We start from the raw sequence: 22,208 nt of genomic DNA, 5'->3' as shown, positions 1-22,208 counted from the left end.
TGCCAGCGACTCACCTCTCTCCACCCTTTGTGCATCCTGATGCAAATATGGTAAATACGTTGCTGGGTTTAACGTACTGCATCGTTTAATGGTGACGTTTGCAGGTGCTATTAGAGCTAGTTCCCATTTTGTGAACCTAGCTGAGGAAACATGTCTGGTTTGGGCAGAATTCAGCAAAGCAGATACAGCATGTGGTGTATAATCAATCATATCATGGCCTAATACTACATCCTCACTCTTACTGAGCAATAGAGCAATTGCTGCTACACTTCTTAAACATGTTGGGAGTGTTCTTGTAACAGTGTCCAATTGTGCACTGTAGTATGCTACGGGCTTACTGGCATCACCATGTTTTTGTGTGAGGACACCTGCGCAACCGTCAGCTTCCATACAATGCAAATCAAAAGGTTTTTCATAATCAGGTATTCCCAATGCAGGTGCTCTTGTCAGACTATCCTTAAGATTAAGGAAAGCCTGCTCTGTTTCCTCTGTGTGTATGACACGATCGGGCTTTGAGGAAGAGACTAAGGCCCTCATTCATCTGAATGAGGGCGGCCGCTTGTTTATTTAAGTGCGGCCTCCTGGTCACTAGCTAAGCTGTAGGTTACCACCCAAAGCTTTAGCGATCAACCAGGTTGATGGTCGCGATGGTCAAGACCATCGCGACCATCGGGGCTTGCGACGAGACCCTAAGGTTGGGTCTTGGCAACCGCAGGAAGCTCCCCACTGACATCACTGGTGATGTTTTCTAAAGGTGTTTTCTGGTGATGTCAGTGCGGCCGCCCACAAAATGGCAGGCATTCCGTCAGGAATGCCTCCATTTGTGTAGCCACCCCCCCGCCCCGCCTACAAAATGGGTCGAGCTGTCGATCAACATCGACAGCCATCCCTTTTGTAGTGAGTTTCGGAGCGAGAGAATTTCTCTCTCGCTCTGGAGCGAGAGAATTTCTCTCTCGCTCCGGGGCTTGCGCACAGTAAGTCCTGTAATGGTAAAACCAAAATAGAAAAACTTGGGATCCACATTCTGCAGTATCCACACATTCCCAAGAAGGTATGGATTTGCTGTTGGTTCTGCGGCAGTGTCATGGTCTGTATGGCCTGGTTCTGTCAGTAGTCAGATGTCGTAATCCCTGGGTTAGATAGTGTCCTAAGTATTTAACCCTGGACTGGCATGGCTGTAGTTTGTCCTTAGAAACCTTGTGTCCTGTTTGCGAGAGATGAAGCAATAAAAGTTTAGTATCATTTAAACATGACATAAACGAATCAGAACACAACATCAAATCGTCCACATATTGTATTAGAACAGATCCATTGGCAGGTTGAAAAGATTGTAAACAGTCGTGTAAGACCTGGGAGAAGATACTGGGGCTGTCTATGAAGCCCTGGGGAAATCGTGTCTATGTGTATTGTACCCCCCTGTATGTAAATGCAAATAGGTACTGACAGTCAGGATGAAGAGGGACAGAGAAGAAGGCAGAACAGAGGTCAATGACAGTAAAATGGGTTGCATTTGGTGGGATCTGCATTAAAATGACAGCTGGATTCGGCACTATGGGGAATTGGCTCTCTACTACCTTATTACCCCCTCTAAGGTCCTGTACTAGCCTATAACCCCTCCCACCACTCTTCTTCACAGAAAAGATGGAACTGTTAGCTACACGTGCTGAATGGACTAAAATTCCCTGTTGTGATAACTGCTCAATTATGGGATAAACCCCTATTTCTACCTCCTCTTTTAACGGGTACTGGGGAATTTTTGGAGCTTGCCTACCACTTTTTAGATTTACCATTACGGGAGCTACATGTGCCATCAATCCAGTGTCCTGTCCATCTTTGGTCCAAAGTGAACCTGGTATTTGAGATAACATCTGCTTTACCTGAGATGGATTCTTATCTGAAACAGTAGAGTGAAAGATTAGTGTCCAATATATCCCTCACCTCGTGCGCAACTCTCTCTGGGATATCTAAATATATACCATCAGGGGTACAATAAATGACACATCCCATTTTACATAACAAATCCCTTCCCAGTAAGTTAGTAGGGGCCGCTGCTGCCGGGAGAAAGGAATGCCTGGTATGCAATGAACCTATAGTAACCTCTGCAGTTTGGTTAAAGGATAATGTTGCACTTTACCCGTTACACTTATTGCTGGTACTGGTTTGCTGGTCACCTTGAAATTAGATGGAGATTTTATCACTGATCTGGTCGCCCCTGTGTCTACAAGAAAAGAATGTTTAGTACCAGCTACATCAACTATCATTACAGGTTCTTCCCTAGTACCCCCAGTTAAACTAACTGGCTGTAGACTACAGGTGTGACCTGACCCCTAGAGCTGACTATCTTCTGCTGCGACGTGAGCAGGTGATGGCTGGAATTGTCCTGCCTGCTATGGGTGCCCCTTCTGTGGGTATCTCGGTATTCCCTGGTTTGGCGTTTCCCACTTTCTGGCCTTACAGAACTTACTTATGTGGCCCTCCTTGTTACATCTATAACATCTTTGTGGTTGACTTATTGTGAAAGGTTGTTGTTGTGTGGGTTGGGGAATGAGGAAATATTGTCGTTGTATATGGGGATAAGGGTTTGGAGGTTGTATGGGATGAATGTATTGTGGCTATGTGTGATAAGAGTGCTGCAGTGTTATTTGCATTCCTTCCAGAGCTTGAATACTAACAGCCATTAGTTTCTTGCTCTGCATTTCTCTCTTTCTAAAGATGTTTTTGTCATGTTCAATTGCAGATTCCCTGAGTGTGTCTACCGTAACTTCCCTCCAACCAGGAAGTGAGGTCTGAACCCTGACCTTTAGAGTGTCCTTAAGACCATCCATAAGCACTGTGATTGTCATTTCCCTGTGATGGATGTTGTCTTTTATATCCTCTATGCCTGTGTATTGGGTAATAGTCTGCAGCGCTCTGGTAAAATAATCTGCTGCAGACTCACTCTCTTTCTGCTTAATCGTGAAGATTTTACTCCAGTTAACAATTAATGGGAAAAATACAGCCAATTGGGTGACAATATGGGTTATATTGTCCTGATTACCTTCATCAGTTATATCTCCATCCAATTCACAGGCCGTGATAAACTTTCACATCAGTATTGTGCGGAAGACATGCCCGTAATACCACTCGCCAATCTTTATTGTTTGGCTCATGAGCATTACCTAAATCCTTTACAGATCGCTGGCACTTTGCTAGTTCTTTCCTAGGGTCGGGGATATCTGTCATTATGGAACGTAGTTCTGCTCTTGTCCATGGACAATGCATCGCTACATTCCTTGTGGCCACTACACCATGTGCGTCCGGATTCCCATTTGGAACAGTTATTGTCCGGATGGGATGGATGCCTGCCACACTGCTACCTTTGACCTTACTACCTGTTTGAGGGTTCAGCCTATTGCTATTACTTATGGTATTAGCAATCTCCGCTATTGTTACAGCGGGTGTTAATACTTCCTGCACTGGTGGGGCTACCTCCATTTCTGGTACTAGCGGGGCAGCTACCTGTGCCTCCTGTGGTGGTACATTTAACATGTGTGCAACATGGCAAAGAGCGGACATCACAATAGGTTCATTTTATTGCATCATAAACATGTTCCTTATAGTTACTTAGAAGAGGGTGCAAGTTACTTGTTACATTTTTATTATTTTTGAGATCAACTGTACCTTCACCCCCATCCGCATAGGGCGGTGGTGGTGCACGTTCGCTACTATCATTACCTTCTGCAACGTTACCTTGCTGTGCGTGCGCGCTACTTTGCAGTACACACGCAACGCTATTTGCGTGAGCGCTCCCTTGCATCATACACGCAATGCTAGTTTGCGTCACGTGCTCACCACTAAGCCACATGTTCCTCTCGTGCTGCCACAACTTCAAGCAATCATTAAACTTTACCCTTTTCTTCAGAGACTTCACTAAACATATACTGTCTCTGACATTGTTCAGAACCTCCGAATCAAAGCTACCAATCTTAGGAAAAGGTGTTCTACATTTCTTGGTCATTTTGACCCATATGTTGCAGTACGCAGTAGCGTACGCACCATACTTTTTAAACATAACATACCTGGCCGATCCAAGCGGCCCTTCCACCAGCAGCACATCATCAACCATTACTAGAGATTGCCTTGCACCCATCTGAGTAAACGCTTAGAAATTTCTAGAGAATTTCGATTGGTGAACGATTTTCAGTGAGCTACGTTCACGCACTCCCTCCCGTTATACACAGCAGACCCGCCTGGCATTACAGTCGGCTTGTATAATGAGAAGCAGAATAACCACCTATTGCAAATTATTCTGGATACTTTATGTTGAGAAGGGGATGTGAACATCTGGCAGCAGATGACTATGTACAGTATGTGTGTATGTATAGATGTAAATCTTTATTTTCACGTAATGTGTGTCTTGTGTTTTTTAACACATTTCTTTACAGGTGAACTACACTTACCAGTGGACCCTTAATGCCCCGTATGCTGGTACTTGTGGTTCTCCAAGTACCAGTATGTGGGGGAGGCTTGCTGGGACCTGCAGTTCTACTGTAAAGAAAATGTTGATAATTCTATTTTTAACACTACACCTACACTATCAACCCGCCACCCACTGCCCAGGGGTGGTGGGCTTAGCCCCGGGCTATCTGCCTAGGCCAGGGGTGCCCTGGAGATGGGGGCCCCTTTATTTCAGGGGTCCCCAACTCCCCAGGGGACCCCTGGCCTGGGCTGACTGGCGGTCAGGGCTGATGCTCTGGCTGGAGGGCCCGGTGAAAGGGCACCCCTGGCTGTGGCATCAGTCCCCCGCTAGAAAGGATCCAGAGCTGGTTTTAAATATATGGAGAACCTCACGCCATTTTTTTCTCCATATATTTAAAACCAGCTCTGTCCCTGCTGCCTGTTTCTGGTTCTTAAATTACAGTGGAACCCTACACATTGTATTTCCCTGTAATTTTAAGAACAAGGACTGGCTGGCAAGTCCGGGGCTGGTTAGTCTTTTGAGGGGGGACCTCATGTCATTTTTTTAAAATAATTAACACTATTTAAACAAGTTACAAAAAGAAACATACACAAAACACAATGATTTGTGTATGTTTCGCTGTTCTGGAGGTGAGTGTTTAAAACGTCAATTTGTCAGAGAGTTTGCAGGCATCTCAACCGAGATTGTCATCTCGATTCTTGGTAAATTTGCGAGCTGTATCTTTTAGGTGAAAAGTACTTCAGAGTTTGGCCGATGGTGAGAAGATTCGAGTTTGCTAGCTCTCCCGAGTTTTGCGAGTGCGATGAGAGAAATCTCTCTGTATCTCACCCGACACTGCCTTTAGTAAATTTGCAATTTGAAAAACATGCCTCATCTCACCCGAGATTGCAATCTCACCCATACTCGATTCTTCGTAAATTTACTCCAAGGTGTTATGAAGAACTAGGAAGAGAGATTTGCGCACATAGAAGCTACATTTCTCTTTTGTCATGGCGCATGCCTTTCATTATGAATTGTTCTCAATTTTGTGACCATAGATGGTGACTATTGAAGGGTTATTTTGGATGTTGGGTATAATGGGGCATTTACGATTCTTAGATCTCGTGACAGAATGCAGATCTTCTTAATCACAATAAGTTTTGGCTTGTGGTCTTAAAAAACAGTAATATATCTGTAATGCCAGCTGTGAGATAGCATTTGTCACTGTTCATATGGTATTCATGTACACTTTATTCATCTTATGTGCATAAACTCCCCTGGTGGGATGACAGTGCATATAAACAATTCTGCAAACTGTACATTGGGCAGAAGAAACATCTGGGCAGATGGGCGATTTCAAATGTTTGTTAAAAATGACACTGAATGGGAGACGGCAATGAAGCTTACACCCTTTGTAGCCTGCTTGGTACTGATCATTCCCATTTCATCCAATTGCATTCCCATTAATGTTTGTCCTAACTTACATAACGGGCGGCTGCCGGCGCTCAGAATGCCGGCGACAGAATCTCGACGCCAGTCAGAATCCCAGCGTCAGTATTAAGGCCGCCGGCATCCCAATGGCAAGTATCGGGGTTAGGGGGAGGGTTATGGTTAGCAGTTAGGGGCTTGGGGTAGGCACTAGGATGATGGTCAGGGTTAGGCACTAGGAGGGGAGGTTAGGTTTAGGTTGCGGGCGAGGAAGGTTAGGTTTAGGCTGCGGGAAGGGGGTTGGATTAGGCTGTGGGGAGGGTTAGGGTTAGGATATTTACCTGCAGGTGTTGGTATCCTAACCCTGCCGGGATGCTGGTGCCGGGATTCTGACCACTGGGATCCTGAACGCCAGCATCCCTTACCAACCCCACATAACTTAAGCATGAATGCTGTGTTTGAAACAAGTCAAGTGCATACTTATTATTACTTTTCATCATTATTTTATGTAAAAAGCTCCATTATTTCCATTGGTGCTCTCTTATTATAGAGAAATAGTACAGGTCAATACGCCTAGAAATTACTTTAGTAATCTACCTTTTTAAACTTACTTAAAAAATAACAGCTATGATGTCTTTATTCTTCAGGACTTCATATCACCATAACTTCATTATTGGGTGGAAAGCAGAGGTAGTGACCCATGATAAACCAGCAGTCATCTTCTACTGCAGGTTCATTTATGCTTCGAACTAATTTTCTAAAACCTTGTAGAGTAATCTGTTGTATTAATGTAGGCGTAGGCCAAGCCAGACCAAGCAGTAGCCACACAGTCACATTAATGATATATAAAGTAATTGCATCTGCAACCCGGCCTGTCTCATATGATCAGGGGGTAAATACCCTTCCTCCATGTCAGCCTTTGCAGAACATGGAAACTTGGATGGTACTTATATAGAGAATAGCAAGTATGTGATAACAGCAGCCTCAGACTCTTGTTTCACCTGCTGCATTGTACCACCAGCAAACCGAGACCCAATTGCAAGAATCCTTGGAGCTGGATTTGCTACGGTGGAGGGGGAAGACCTGTCTATGCTGCGTCTTTTGGATAAAATGCGTCAGAACGAGGATGAAAAGGCAGAAATCAAGATGAAGATTTTTCTGCTGCTCCAGCAACTTGATATGCAGCTGCTGAACAGCTCTTTAAAACACATTTCACAGTAAGTACATTTACAAACTACAATATTTCCAGTCTATCATTTCAGCCCTCTTTTTTTTTTAATGAGCAACAACATCTGCTTTTTATGCGTTAGGAAAAAATAATGACGGGAAGGTGAAAGATATGAAAATCATTACATTTATTGATTTAAAAACATAGAAAGGCAAACCTAATTGAAGTGGAAAAAAGGTTGTTTTCCAACTCTTCTATGGGATGATAACTGTGTACATATGTTTTATATTTCTGGTTATGATATAAACTATTTTAGTTGACGTCCAGTCAATTGCCAGTTGCTAAAAAAAGAATCTATTTCCAGTTGTTAAATCAACACCACCAACTTCACTTACTAAGTGTGTGCCACACAAGCCCTAAAGCGGCAATTCCATTTATTGGGACATCTTGTGGTTAGTGACTTAGTAACAGGACATCTGATGCAGCAATCGGAGCCACTGTAGTTATCAGTCGCTTTAGATCATAAGTTGAACACATTTCCCACATTGGTTTGGCTACAACACCAGTCAAAATAACTTTACACATGAGCCAAGGACAGGATATCACTTTCTACTGCCAGAAAGGACCTCCTGTCTTCAGCAGTTTAGGCTTAATCAAATAATAAGATTTTTGCCTTTAATAGTTTGTGTAAAGTTAGCATAGTGTACTCTTTATATAAGGGCGTATGTGAATCTGGACTGTGTGCCTGCCCACTGGGCCACCCATAAGAATTATAGGTAGCCTGGCAATTTTTAATCACGGGCCTAGCCGGGGTGCCATGTATGTTCACTTCACTTTGTAAAAGTGTGACTTCACATCAAACACAAAAATATAAACATATCCATCACTGCTCCACAAAATGAGAGGCACCGGTGTGATTATTCGTGACTTTGCCCTCTCTGCCCAACTCCGCCGCTTTGTCTTACTGCGACTTTGTAAGCGCTGTTATCTGTCCCCACAAACCCATGCACCTTGTTTTAGGCAGAATATGATGCTCATGGCTGGTCCAAAGCGGGTTTTAAGTTGCACTGTGTACACTACTGAAGTTGACTTACGCTGCCCCTTTGGCCTTGCGCCCTGGGAGTCAGCACTGGTAGCACACTACTTATTAAAGCCCTGCCCAAATGTATTATAATACTAGTAATCTTATTTTCCTCACAAGAAGCTTGCTGTATTGTTTTTTTTTTTTAAGCGCCTCACAATAGAGTCATCTTTCAAATAAACTATGTACACTGAGTATCGGGAGCCATCAACTGAAAATAATTTATTTTCAATTCAGTACACATACACTGTTATAGTTGGTCATATACATTTTCTTGTATTTTATTATCTGTAAATCACTTTTGCTATGATATTTTGCTATGTATTTGTTCTGTTTTTGTGGAAAAGAAATGGTTCTGTATATAATTCAACAGATTATGTGCAGTACTATTGGTTCACCTTTGCCAAGTTTAAGAATTGGGAGTCTTGATACAAAATGAATATAATCAATAGATTATTTCTGTGCACGAGGAACATTACCTCATATGACTCAGCAAGGTTCTGTGTTTGAAATGCTAATTCTAGAACACACGGGGCAGTCCACTTTACAGTGAAGACAGATGTTCCAGGTCAGTATAATAATAATTGCTTTCTGTTTTTTATTTCAGAGAAGTACGTGTTACTCCCGCCGCAGTTAAGAACGAGATTGATCTAATTAGACGTTTCTGCAAATATGAAGAAAAATCTGTGTTAAAATCAATAGAATACACCTCAGGTTTTTACCTTTTTTGTATTTAGTATGTGTAGTAATGTATTTTATTTGTCAGACATGTATCTAAAGATTACACTTCAAAAGTATTATATATTTTATATTTGTAATGTGTTCAAGCACCACAAATTGTCTTGTTGCACTGCTGATCATCATTTGTGGTACTCATTTATGTCTTTGTTGCTGTCCGTTAAAAGTCCATGACTAAACTCTTTGCTGATGGCAACATGATACATTTAAGAAACATCAGAGCAAAATACTAAATATATAAACAAAAGTGTTTTTATGAACTAAATGCTATTAATTATATTTCTTTGTAAACATTTATGTTGGCTATATTGGTCATTTAAATTACCAGTGCATATTAGTACAGCATTATAAATTACCAGTGCATGTTAGTACAGCATTATAAATTACCAGTGCATATTAGTACATCATTATAAATTACTAGTGCACATTAGCACAGCATTATAAAATACCAGTGAATATTAGTACAGCATTATAAATTACCAGTGCATATTAGTACATCATTATAAAATACCAGTGCATATTAGTACAGCATTATAAAATACTAGTTCATATTAGTACAGCATTATAAATTACCAGTGCGTAATCAGTACAGCATTATAAATTACCAGTGCATATTAGTATATCATTATAAATTACCAGTGCATATTAGTACATCATTATAAATTACCGGTGCATATTAGTATAGCATTATAAAATACTAGTGCATTTTAGTACAGCATTATAAAATACTAGTGCATATTAGTATAGCATTATAAATTACCGGTGCATATTAGTACAACATTATAAATTACCGGTGCATATTAGTACAGCATTATAAATTACCAGTGCATATTAGTACAGCATTATAAATTGCCAGTGCATATTAGTACAGCATTATAAATTACTGGTGCATATTAGTACAGCATTATAAATTACCAGTGCATATGAGTACAGCATTATAAAATACAGGTGCACATTAGCACAGCATTATAAATTACTGGTGCATATTAGTACAGCATTATAAAATACCGGTGCATATGATTACAGCATTATAAATTACCAGTGTATATGAGCCAAATAGTCACCAGTCAGGGCCGGTGCAAGGTTTTTTGGCACCCTAGGCATTTCTTCAGCCGTACGCCCCCCCCCACCCTCGATAGCTAGACAAGCCCTTATACAGTGCCCACAGTAGTACCTGCAGTAGTGGTCCCCCCTATGCAGTGCCCCCAGTAGTGGTCCCCCATGCAATGCCCCCAGTAGTTTCCCCGCTTTGCAGTGCCCCCATTAGTAATCCCCCAGTAGCAGCCCTCCACCAGCAGTACCTCTAGTAGTAGTCCCCCCCAGCAGTGTCCCCAGCAGTAATCCCTCCCTATGCAGTGCCCCCAGTAGTGGTCTCACCAGTGCAGTGCCCCCAGTAGTAGTAGTCCCCCCAGCAGTGACCCCAGTAGCAGTCCCCCCCCAGCAGTGCCCCTAGTAGTAGCTCCCCCAGTAGTGCCCCCAGCAGTAATCCCCTCTATGTAGTGCCCCCAGTAGTAGTCCTCCCATCAGTGCCCCCAGTAGCAGTCCACCCCCCAGCAGTACCCCTAGTAGTAATCCCCCTCTATGCAGTGTCCACCAGTAGTGGTCCCACCAGTGTGCAGTGCCCCCAACAGTACCCCTAGTAGTACCCCCAGCAGTGCCCCTAGTAGTAATCCCCCTCTATGCAGTGTCCCCCAGTAGTGGTCCCACCAGTGTGCAGTGTCCCCAGCAGTGCCCCTAGTAGTAATCCCCCTCTATGCAGTGTCTTGTAGGAGTGTCATGGGCATGTATTAACAGCTCAGTGTGCTTCTGATGTATATGGGGAAGGGAGCCTGTCTGATGGTTCTCTTGCATATAGTATGGGGCTGGTGCAAGGGCTGATACTAATGGTGATGGATGCGGCTGCTGCCATGAAACCATTGGACGGCATGGACTTTCGCTTGCAGATGCACGAACCCCCATATTAGCACTATGGATTCTTGCATTAGCATAACACCCCCCCTGATATTGACAGGATTAGATATGAGCGCAGTACTGAGAGTTCTAGTGTTTAACAATGGAAATGATTGGATTTGGATGACAGTAATGTGCTGAATTCTATACTGGCCAGAAGCCAGGTCACTGCTGCTAGTTCTGTGTACAAACAGAATATATATATATAAATTGATAAATAATGTATAATTTATTGAATCAACAAAATTTAGCTGATCTCCAGTGGTCATTTAATTGTCTTTTAAATCAGATTACAAATAATGCTGCATTGCTCAGAGTACAATATTTACTAAAGTGCGGGTTATAGAAGTGAAGTTGTTGCCCATAGCAACCAATCAGATTCTACTTATCATTTATCTAGCACCTTCTTGAAGATAATAACTAGAATGTGACTGATTGCAAGGGACAACAACGCCACTTCTATAAACCCGCACTTTAGTAGGGTGTGGTATAAGAGATAGACAAAAATTAGTTAGACAATGTCTAGATCTACCCCAGTTGTTAGACAGTCAATAGATCGACAGGTACAAAAGGTCGACACACTAAAGGTCGACATGTAAGAAGGTCGACGGGTACAAATGGTCGACATGGAAATGGTCGACACATTTTTTTTTTAATGTTTTTTGCGTGAATACTATTCGGCCCCTTGCGGGCTCACTTCACTCACCACGCTGCAGGCACGGTGGCTCGCTTCGCTCGCCACATGGATTTATTCCCTCTCCATGCCCACTTGGATGGTAGGGAATGACGTTGGACACTGGCTCATCTTAAGTGCCTAACCCTAAACCTAAAAAAAAAAAAAAAAGTCGATCTTTTTTGTGTCGACCATTTTCATGTCGACCTTTTGACCCTGTCGACCATTTGTGCATGTGGGCCTTCTAACATGTCGACCTTTAGTGGGTCGATCTATTGACTGTGTAACAACTGGGGTCGATCTAGACATTGTCTAACTAATTACTGTCTATCTACAGTCCGGCACCCCTTTAGTAAATCTACACCCAAGATTGCACACATTTTCACAAACCATTTATACCAGTTCTGTAAATGATGCCACTGTTCAGTCAGCATTTTTGCACACATCCAGTAACTCACAGTTTAGGTTTTGGCAAGATTGCTGTAGTTTCCCGTACAGTCTGCAGTGCACACCATGCACATACATGATTGTTTGCAGATTGTACTTTTTATATACAGCACTTTATATTCTGTTCTATTGTTACCTACATTTTGCTCAGTCGTTTGAGCATTCATTATAACTTTCATATCCAAAATCATAAGGTTTTCTCTTAAATGTCTGATATAATGTGAAAGAAGTAAACTTTTATGAAATGTTAAAATTATAGGGGTAAATTTACTGACGCCCTAAATACATACTGGCCTACTCTCCCAGAAGTCACGGGAGGCTCCCGATTTTTCGGGTAACTCACGCACCGCCGGGAAAGTAGACACTTCCTAGTAAAGTGGGCAGAATGGGGAAAATTTTCTTGCGGATCAGCGGGTCCGCGAGTAGGGGGCGGAGCCTATTGATGCGATTCTTTGATAATTGCGTCATTTAGCACCTCCCCCTATTCAAATATGCGGGAATTGCGACATTTTCCCATGAGTGGGCGGGGCTTAATGACACATATCATCTGACCCCCGCCCCCAGAACAGCCCACCTGCTTCTCCTCCCCAGCTTACTCCCAGGGAGAAAGTGTCAGAAGTCGTCAATTATGCCTGCATTCAGCAAAAAAGTGTGAGATAGGGCTTCTCCCAGATAATGATAAATAGGCTCCTTAATTAAAGTGAGTTTGTTAGCTGCACATAGGGAAGACAAGCAGTTAGTGGGCTGAATCAGTACTAATTCAGTCTATGAATTTGCAAGTCTGCCAGTTCCTGATGGTGAACTGGCTGCGTTCTTATTAATCTTAGTTCATTCAGCTCAGAAAATAGCTTCTTACACTGTGTGCAAATACAGGTCATATTAAATGATACATTTGTAAGACATGCATTGTGCATTTTCTGGTACTTTAACATGACTATGAATTCTTTGTAGATTATGAATTCTCAAATGGTTGTCGTACTCCGCCGTGGAGACAGGTTCATGGGGAAATCTGCTATTTGATGGTTACACCACATGACACCAGTCCTTTCTGTGTGACATATAGCACAGCAGGTGCTTTCATAAACCTGGTAAGCAGCGTAGGGCCTGTATCATACTTGGACAGCTTTCATGAATTGTTCACTCACATCCACACATTCCTTTTTTGTAGGGTAAAATGAAGGATAAGGATGATATAATCTATGACAGGCAAAGTGAAATTTATAAAGATCTCATAACACTGCTGAAGGAAAAATCACCACATTTTGCAGAAAATATCACTAAGCAGGTATTGTATCGTATGAAGACATATTTGTCACTTTTTGTGGTGTATTTTGGTAGTGCACAAGTATTGTTACTGTCAGCACTCAAGACCTCATTCAGAGTCGGTCGAAGCGGCCGCACGGTCGTACGGGAAAAGGGGCCGGATATTCAAATGATTCCCGCGCAAGTTGCGTCCCTAAGTTCAGATCGGTAGCTGGCTAACCAAGGGGAGGAAGCGGTCGGAATTCAAAAAAATATGCCCCCTTCTCGTACGCATTGCACGTCATCTTCGGGCATATAAGGATTAATCGAGACCATCGGGAACCATCGAAACTGGTCGTAGAGCTTAAGGTTGACCATACCCTCTCTTAAGCTCTACGATCATGTCAGTGTAAAAACCTCCCATGTCACATGTGCCATGACGCTACTTTGTTAATTATGCACTCCCATAAACCGTATGCACTCCCATAAAACGCCGTTCGCATAATTAGGGACGCCTGCGTTCGGATCTCCACTCCCCCGTTTTCAAGCACCTTCCCCTGTTACCACCCACAAACACCTCATTCTGTCACTCACACTACCTACCTGGCTGTGTTCAAGGAGAGAGAAATTTCTGATCGTAGCTGCTAGTTTGCGCACGCGCATTGCGAACTTTACGCATGCGCAGTATAGTGAACATCGGTGGCGTACGACCGTGCGGCCGCAACGACCGACTCTGAATGAGGTCCTCAGACTGGGAGTTCTAAGAAAATGTCTGCAAGCAGCAACTGAATATTGCCCTCTGTCAGCCTCTGTGACTCAATGCAGTTGTAGGTGGTTATTCCGGTGTATCAATGTAAAATAGTTCTTAATACAGGATCTTAACTAGTATTTTGGACTCATCATTCATCAGGTTGCTAGATATTGTTTCCAACTTTGTTTTCTCCGCTTGGTAAAGTTTGTGAAGTGTAGTCCATAGGCTACAGCGGCTAAATCCGGAATGCTTTGCTAATCTGACATCTTTGCAACCCCCATAGAACCCATAGAAACAGCTTTACAACCCCCTTAGAAACCTATGGAGGTGGAGGCTGCTGTCGGAAATGGAGGGTTGCAGTAGATATAATTTCTTACATGTCTCACAAGATGTGCACATTGCGAATGATGAGTTATAATTAGAGATGTGTGCAGACCCCCGGGTTTTGGTTCTAATTAGGGGTGTGCACCGGCCACTTTTCGTGTTTTGGATCTGGATCTTTCTTCGTGTTTTGGATCTGGATTGGTTTTGCCAAAACCACCCTTCGGTGTTTTGGGTTCTGGGTTTTGTGTTTTGGATCTGTATTTTTTTGAAAAAAAGCATAAAAACAGCTAAAATCACAGAATTTGTGGGTTTTTCTGCTCCTATGCTATTATTAACCTCAATAACATTCTGAACACCTCACAATAGTGTTTTTATGTCCAAAAGGTTGCACCGAGGTAGCTGGATGACTATGCTAAGCGACACAAACACGTGGCCAATCTAGGAGTGACACTGCAGTGGCAGACAGGATGGCAGTTTGAAAAACTAGGCCCCAAACAGTACATAATGCAAAGGAAAAAAAGAGGTGCAAGATGGGATTGTCCTTGGGCCCTCCCACCCACCCTTATGTTGTATAAACAGGACATGCACACTTTAACAAACAAATCATTTCAGCGCCAGGGTCTGCCACACGACTGTGGCTGAAATGATTGGTTCATTTGGGCCCCCACAAAACAAGCTGGCAATTAATCTGTCCCTGCACAAACTGGCTCTGCGGAGGCAAGATGTCGTCCTCATCCTCCTCATCCACCGATTCCTCACCCTCTTCAGTGTTGTGTACCTCCTCATCCTCACAGAGTATTAATTCGTCCCCGCTGGAATCCACCACCACAGGTCCCTCTGTACGTTCTGGAGGCTGGTCTCCCTGGAAGTTGCTAATTCATTTTTATGAACATCATCCTCTCCTCATTTTGTGGAAGCAACCTCCTACTCCTTTCGCTGACAAGGTTCCCGGCTGCACTAAATACTCTTTCGGAGTACACACTGGAGGGGGGGCAACTCAGGTAAAATAGAGCCAGTTTGTACAGGACCTCCAAATTGCCTCTTTTTCCTGCCAGTACAGGTACGGACTGTCTGACATGCCTACTTGGATGCTGTCACCGATGTAATCCTTTAACAGACAGACGCATGCTTATCGCTGCTGCTTTGAGGATGCAGGTGCGGCTACAGCCCACACAACTCACAAAGACAGAAAAAAAAGAATTTTTTATTTTTTGTGGAGCGCACTTTGAGGGTTACACCACCCTTTAACAGACAGACACACGCTTGTCGCTGCTGCTTTGAGGACAGTATCATATGCAGTGACAGTAGACTTGTCAGAAATTGTTGTCACGTCCTTCAGTCCGGACCAGATGTCCAAACCGGCCCTTGACTTATGACACAGGCGCACGCTTGGCGCTGCTACTGTGTTGATGCACGTGCAGCTACAGTGCACACAATTCACAAAGACAGAAAAAAAAGATTTATTTTTTTGGTGGAGCGCACTTTGAGGGTTACACCACCCTTTAACGCTTGTCGCTGCTGCTTTGAGGATGCAGGTGCGGCTACAGCCCACACAATTCACAAAGACAGAAAAAAAAAAGAAGAATTTTTTTATTGTTTGTGGAGCGCACTTTGAGGGTTACACCACCCTTTAACAGACAGACGCACGCTTGTTGCTGCTGCTTTGAGGATGCAGGTGTGGCTACAGCCCACACAGTTGACAAAGACAGAAAAAAAAAGAATTATTTTGTTATTGTTTGTGGAGCGGACTTTGAGGGTTACACCACTCTTTAACAGACAGACACACGCTTGTCGCTGCTGCTATGAGGATGGAGGTGCGGCTACAGCCCACACAATTCACAAAGACAGAAAAATATATATTTTTTTATTGTTTGTGGAGCGTACTTTGAGGGTTACACCACCCTTTAACAGACAGACGCACGCTTGTCGCTGCTGCTTTGAGGATGCAGGTGCGGCTACAGCCCACACAATTCACAAAGACAGAAAAAAAAAGAATTTTTTTATTGTTTGTGGAGCGCACTTTGAGAGTTACACCACCCTTTAACAGACAGACGCACGCTTGTCGCTGCTGCTTTGAGGATGCAGGTGTGGCTACAGCCCACACATTTCACAAATACAGAAAAAAAAAGAAGAATTTTTTATTTTGTTTGGAGTGCACTTTGGGGGTTACAGCACCCTTTAACGGACAAACCAGCCGGCCCTTTACTTATGACACAGGCGCACGCTGTCGCTGAATGGCAAAAGTGGCCCGAAATTTTTCGGGCCACCCAAAGCGTCTCCTGCATGCCCCTGTAGCTTTTCAGAAAATTCTCCACCAAGTTTATTGTGTGAGCAAAACATGGGACGTGCTGGAATTTGCCCAGATGTAATGCCCGCACAATATTGGTGGCGTTGTCAGATATCACAAATCCCCAGGAGAGTCTAAGTGGGGAAAGCCACTGGGCGATGATTTCCCTCAGTTTCTCTAAGAGGTTGTCGGTGGTGTGCCTCTTACTGAAACCGGTGATACACAGCGTAGCCTGCCTTGGAACGAGCTGGCGTTTCTGAGATGCTGCTACTGGTGACGCTGCTGTTGTTGCTGCGTAAGGTGATACATTTACCCAGTTGGCTGTCACAGTCATTTAGTCCTTAGTCTGCCCTGTTCCACTTGTCCACATGTCCGTGGTTAAGTGGACGTTGGGTACAACCGCATTTTTCAGGACACTGAGGACACTTTTTCTGACGTTTCTGTAGAGTCTCGGTATCGCCTGCCTAGTGAAGTGGAATCTAGACGGGATTTGGAACCGGGGACACACTACCTCCATCAATTGTCTAAATCCCACTGCACTAATGGCGGATATCAGACGCACGTCTAACACCAACATAGCAGTCAAGGCTTCAGTTATACGTTTTGCTTCAGGATGACTGCTGTATTACTTCATACTCCTCGCTAAGGATTGTTGGAGGGTCAATTGTTTAGTAAAAGTAGTGGTGTTCCTACTTCCTCTCTGGGATGATGAACAACTCCCAGCAGCAGCAACAGCACTAGGAGGAAGTGGTTCTTGATCTTTCCCTATTTTATTTTTATCGGAGAAAGTTTGGTCCTCCATTTATGTTATATTGATATATACGTGCGGCTAAGGCGCACACAAACACAGAAAATAATTTTTTATTTTTGTTGGAGACTAGTGCACTTTGTGGGTTACACAGCCCTTTAAAAAATGAGCCAGCCGGCCCTTTACTTATGGGAAACAGGCGCACGCTTGGCGCTGCTCCTTTGTTGATGCACGTGCAGCCACAGTGCACACAATTCACAAACAGAAAATATTTTTTATTTGGTTTGGAGTGCACTTTGGGGGTTACAGCACCCTTTAACGGTCAAGCCAGCCGGCCCTTTACTTATGACACAGGTGCACGCTTGGCGCTACTTTGTTGATGCACATGCGGCTACTGCACACTCAATTCACAAACACAAAAATATATATTTTTTTAGGAGTGCAATTTGGGGGTTACAGCACCCTTTTAACGATATTAATATGAACCTCTATATACCCCTGCCTGTACCTTCTAAAATCCTTCCTATAAACCTCTAAGGATGACGCTAATTTGCGTACGCAGTCATACAGTAAATAAAGACTTAGACCTGGAATCTGTGGTTCCAAAGCACAAGTGTTATTCAAGTAAAAGTTCAGACAGTTACACGCAATTGATCCAGACGCAAAAGGAATTATACAGACCCAAGTACAGTATACATACGCAGCGCTTCCGGATCCGAAGATAGGCATCAGCAAGAGACCCCTCGTCATTCAGCACGAAGACTCAGAACCCAGCGTTTGAGCACACATATTTATACCCCCCCAGAATAGACAGGACAATAGAGAAGTTTGTTGCTGATGTCATTGGTTCCCAGGGGAGAAGCATCTGTTACAGAGCATTTAACAGGCTGGTTCAAATAGACTCTCCCTGCCTCTAACAGCTGGGGGTCTTTCCCTTCCCGCCCCCTGTAACATCCTAACAGTTGTTCATGAAATATACATTTTGTTGCTTGTAGTCTCTGCGATCCATAACTCGAGAATGCATTATGCGATCTCCCCACGATAAAACCGGAATACTGTGGAAAGAGTACGCATCAGTACGAAACCAAACACGACTTGTTTAGCATGTATAAAACCTTAGTTATCAAATATCTTTATTTCTCAGCATTTAAACTAACTGAACCAACTTAAATCATATACTTTGAAGCTTATTAAACCTTATGTGTGAAAATGTAATGTGTGAGTATTCGGGGTTTGATATAAGGATGCTAGTTAACTTGGGGCAGATGCGTGTGCATAAAGCTAATAAAACAGCGGTTTCATACAAAGTCCTATGCATTCGCTAATATGCGACTAGTTAACAGCGCAATTATGCGTATTAATGTGTGTATGAGAAATGGTGAAAGATGCAATCGCATGGTGCTAATAGTATTATCGCCACATGTACTAAAATGTGAGTTTATCTAAAATGGCGCTTAGGCGGCCATTCGCAAAATGGCGTCTTGCGATCTCATTTTCAAGATGGTGTCTTGCGGCCAGTCACAAGATGTCGTCGCCGCGATTAAATTTTAAACTGAACTTGTCTCGGCCAATTATTCAGCTTCGACAGTCCACCCTTTGATAGCAAACAACATGCTATCACAATCTGCTATTAGAATTTAATTTAGGCTTACATTTACATATTATTTAGTGTTATTGTGGGATGGCACAAGGTGGTTCTAAATCCATCAATATTGTGTCTCTGGGTGGGGACATAAAACTACTATTATACGCACACCGCGTATCTTGGAAGATCATGTGAAAAGTGTGGGAATGCACCAGTCTTATAAAAGCAGTCTTGAAGGGGAATTGAGACTTTACATTATCTGAGGTGTTCTCTAAATAACATTTCAATAATACATTCTATGCATGTGTAAATATAATACATCAAACGATAGTATTTCCTAGTTCAGGGTTGTAATGCAGTTCTATATTTACCTCGGTATACATATTGTCATTACTGACCACCATCATAGTTTCATTCTTACGTTTTACTCTGTTTTTACATTTTCCACACTTCAACACAATAGGAACACACTGGACGCATATGCCAATTATTATGATGACAATCAGTATAAGGATTAAGAATTTGCCTATGCTGGCGATCACTTCCTGGACTCATTCCCCTAGGCCTGAGAACCATTTTACTGGGTTCAGCTATGAAACCCATCCTTCTATCTTCTCCCCTACTTCAGCCACTGAAGCGTTATGGTTCTTACGAAACTCCCATTTTAGCTGCAGAATTTCATCCATCTTTCGCTCTATCACTTCCTTATGGTCGCTGGCATCATTGGTGACATAGGTGCAACATTTTACTCCAAATTGGATGGCCAATGTTACGCAATACCCTCCAGTAACAGCAGTTAAATAATTCAGCACTAGCCTGTGTTGCACTAATTCTTTCTTGTACGCTTGCAATTCTCTAACTGTATACCTGAATGTGTAATCGTACATCTCGGTGATATTACCTATCAATTTAGCAAGTTCCTGGATATATCTAAAAGTTAATGTACCCTGAGCGATCCTGGTGGGATCCAATACGACTAAAACTTGAAAGTCAGTTGTCTCACTGATTAACTGAGTGGCTTTATGTACGTCACCAGGTATCATATTTCTTTTGCCTCTGTGTTCATATTGTGTGTGAAGATATGGTGATGGTGTGTTTTTATGTATACCCAGCATTTCAACATGTGTGAGGGTCATAACTTCTGGGACTACTCTTCCCAGGTAACACAAACCTTCGGAACTCGGGGAGAGCCATTTATACGCTTTTCTTCCACAGATGAAATACACATTATCAGGGAGAACATAAGGAATGGTAAGCATCATTATCATTAAGCACATTTCCCTTGCAAACAATCCTATTTCTGGGTCTTCCATCTGGTACATGCAAGTTTCTGGCTGTATTATTTTAGCACAATAACCATTTGGCACCTTACCAATAATTTCTTTGGTGGAACTCAATGTATACCGATACCTAAAATGTTTCCCACCAGACTTAATTGAGCGTAACAGATCATGGTTTATGGACTCATTATCAGCTCTTTGTGAGAAGGTCATCGTCTGATTATTCCCTGCCACTTCCCAACTCCCGGGTCTATTGGGGTTGGTTATGTTTAAGCACAAAAGTGATCTATCTACTTGGAATTGATGGAGTTTGAAATGAGGTGGTTTGGATGAGAGAAATTTTCCATCTAAGGTTTTCCCTTTTTGCAATTCTAAAATTTCCGTGGTATTTAGCGGAAATGGCACCAACCCTACGTTATGCTGTCCCTGTGGCACATGTGAACACACCCAGCAATCAGTTTGATTGAACACTTTGCCTACCATGCCATGATAATCCTCTAGAGGATACCCACCCCAGTACGGATTATATTTAGGTTGGTACCGTTGGATACAGTTCTCATCAACTAGGGACCCACAAAGCTCACAAATACAGGAATCTTCAGACGATAAACCTCCACACCTTCCCCGAGTATCTGGAATGACAGCTCTCTTAACAATAACAGTACTAAGATTGGTCAGACACTCCCCTGATTGACATTGCACTCCTCCTGACTCCACTCCATCAGCACTGCCATCAGCTCCCGTTTCCTCAATCGGTCCCCCATCACAGACACTGGATATCCCCGGACTGACCAGGATGGTGAACACTCTAAAAGAGAATATGAAAATGGACACAGCAAGCCTGTCCATTGTCACAACAAGATCTGCAAATTTCTCTCAGTTCAGGTATCTCACTACAACCTGTTCAATCCTCCCGGAACAAGCTCGCGATCGACAGGTCCACGCTATCAGCTTTGTCTCCGACTTGTTTCTCCACCGGTTGTTTGACCTTTTTGCAGTGAGTGGAATGGACCCAGGTATCTCTCTCGGCCACCTTCAAAGATGTAGTACTCGTCAGCAGCACCTGGTATGGACCCTCCCACCGATCAGTCAAACAACCTGAACGCAAGAAATTTCTGATCATTACATATTCTCCTGGTTCAACATCATGACAGTTCGTTTCAGGCATATCATTAGACAACAATTTCAGTTTCTGCTGCTGTTGCTTTAACTGCTTACTCATTGATATAGGATACTTTACAGTTACCTCGTTGTTACCCTTCAGGTCTTCCTGTGGACTTATAATCAAATGAGGTTGTCTACCGAACAATATTTCAAATGGGGACAGATTCAGAGGAGGTCTAGGAGTGGTCCTTATGCTATGTAGGACCAAAGGTAACGCTTCTGGCCATCCTAGTCCAGTCTCTGCCATGATTTTACTTAGCTTATTTTTAATAGTCCCGTTCATCCTCTCTACCTTGGCACTGGCTTGCGGTCGGTAGGGGGTATGAAGTCGGCTACACATATTTTGAAAAACATCACCTGTGAAATGAGTACACCTATCACTCTCGATGATTTTAGGGATACCGTACCTGCATACAAATTCCTGAACTATTTTTTTGGCAGTAAACTCAGCAGTATTGGTGGACTCTGGGTAGGCCTCAACCCAGTTGGAAAATACGTCTGTGCACACTAATACATACTTAAGGCTCCTGCAGGGTGGTAATTGGATGAAATCAATTTGTATCACCTGGAAAGGTCCATCAGTCGGTGGAATGTGGGACGGTTCGGTAGGGATCGCTTTCCCTATGTTCTTTCTCAAGCAGGTCAGACAGGACATTGCTATCTTTTCTGCTTGTGAAGAAAAACTGGTGCGCATCAGTATGCCCTCACCAACTTGCACATACCCTGTTTACCCAGATGAGTCAGGCCGTGTGCTGCCTCAGCCAGGCTGGGGTAATATGCCTTGGGGGCTACTGGCTTACCATGTCCGTCCCTCCAGAGCCCAGAGGACTCTTGCCCACATCCCTTGGACTTCCAAATAGATTTTTCCTGAATTGAACACAAATTTTGCATCTCAATTAATTTC

General features: G+C 43.2%; 1 protein-coding gene across 1 annotated transcript in view; it reads left to right on the top strand.

Moving 5' to 3' along the window:
- The window catches only part of ODAD2 (outer dynein arm docking complex subunit 2), a 200,311-nt gene that overhangs the window by 21,655 nt on the left and 156,448 nt on the right, over positions 1 to 22,208 (top strand). Inside the window, exons 4-7 of the mRNA XM_088447790.1 lie at positions 6,888 to 7,083; positions 8,723 to 8,829; positions 12,875 to 13,011; positions 13,092 to 13,208. Of these exons, the coding sequence (XP_088303916.1) occupies positions 6,888 to 7,083; positions 8,723 to 8,829; positions 12,875 to 13,011; positions 13,092 to 13,208 (557 nt within the window). The remainder of the gene's footprint in view (positions 1 to 6,887; positions 7,084 to 8,722; positions 8,830 to 12,874; positions 13,012 to 13,091; positions 13,209 to 22,208) is intronic.

Source organism: Taudactylus pleione, unplaced genomic scaffold, assembly GCF_031769625.1.
Source record: "Taudactylus pleione unplaced genomic scaffold, aTauple2 ptg000439l, whole genome shotgun sequence".
In the NCBI taxonomy this organism is placed as follows: domain Eukaryota; kingdom Metazoa; phylum Chordata; class Amphibia; order Anura; family Myobatrachidae; genus Taudactylus; species Taudactylus pleione.
The sequence above is the reverse complement of the archived record's forward strand: the minus strand, read 5'-3'. Positions and strand labels throughout refer to the sequence as shown.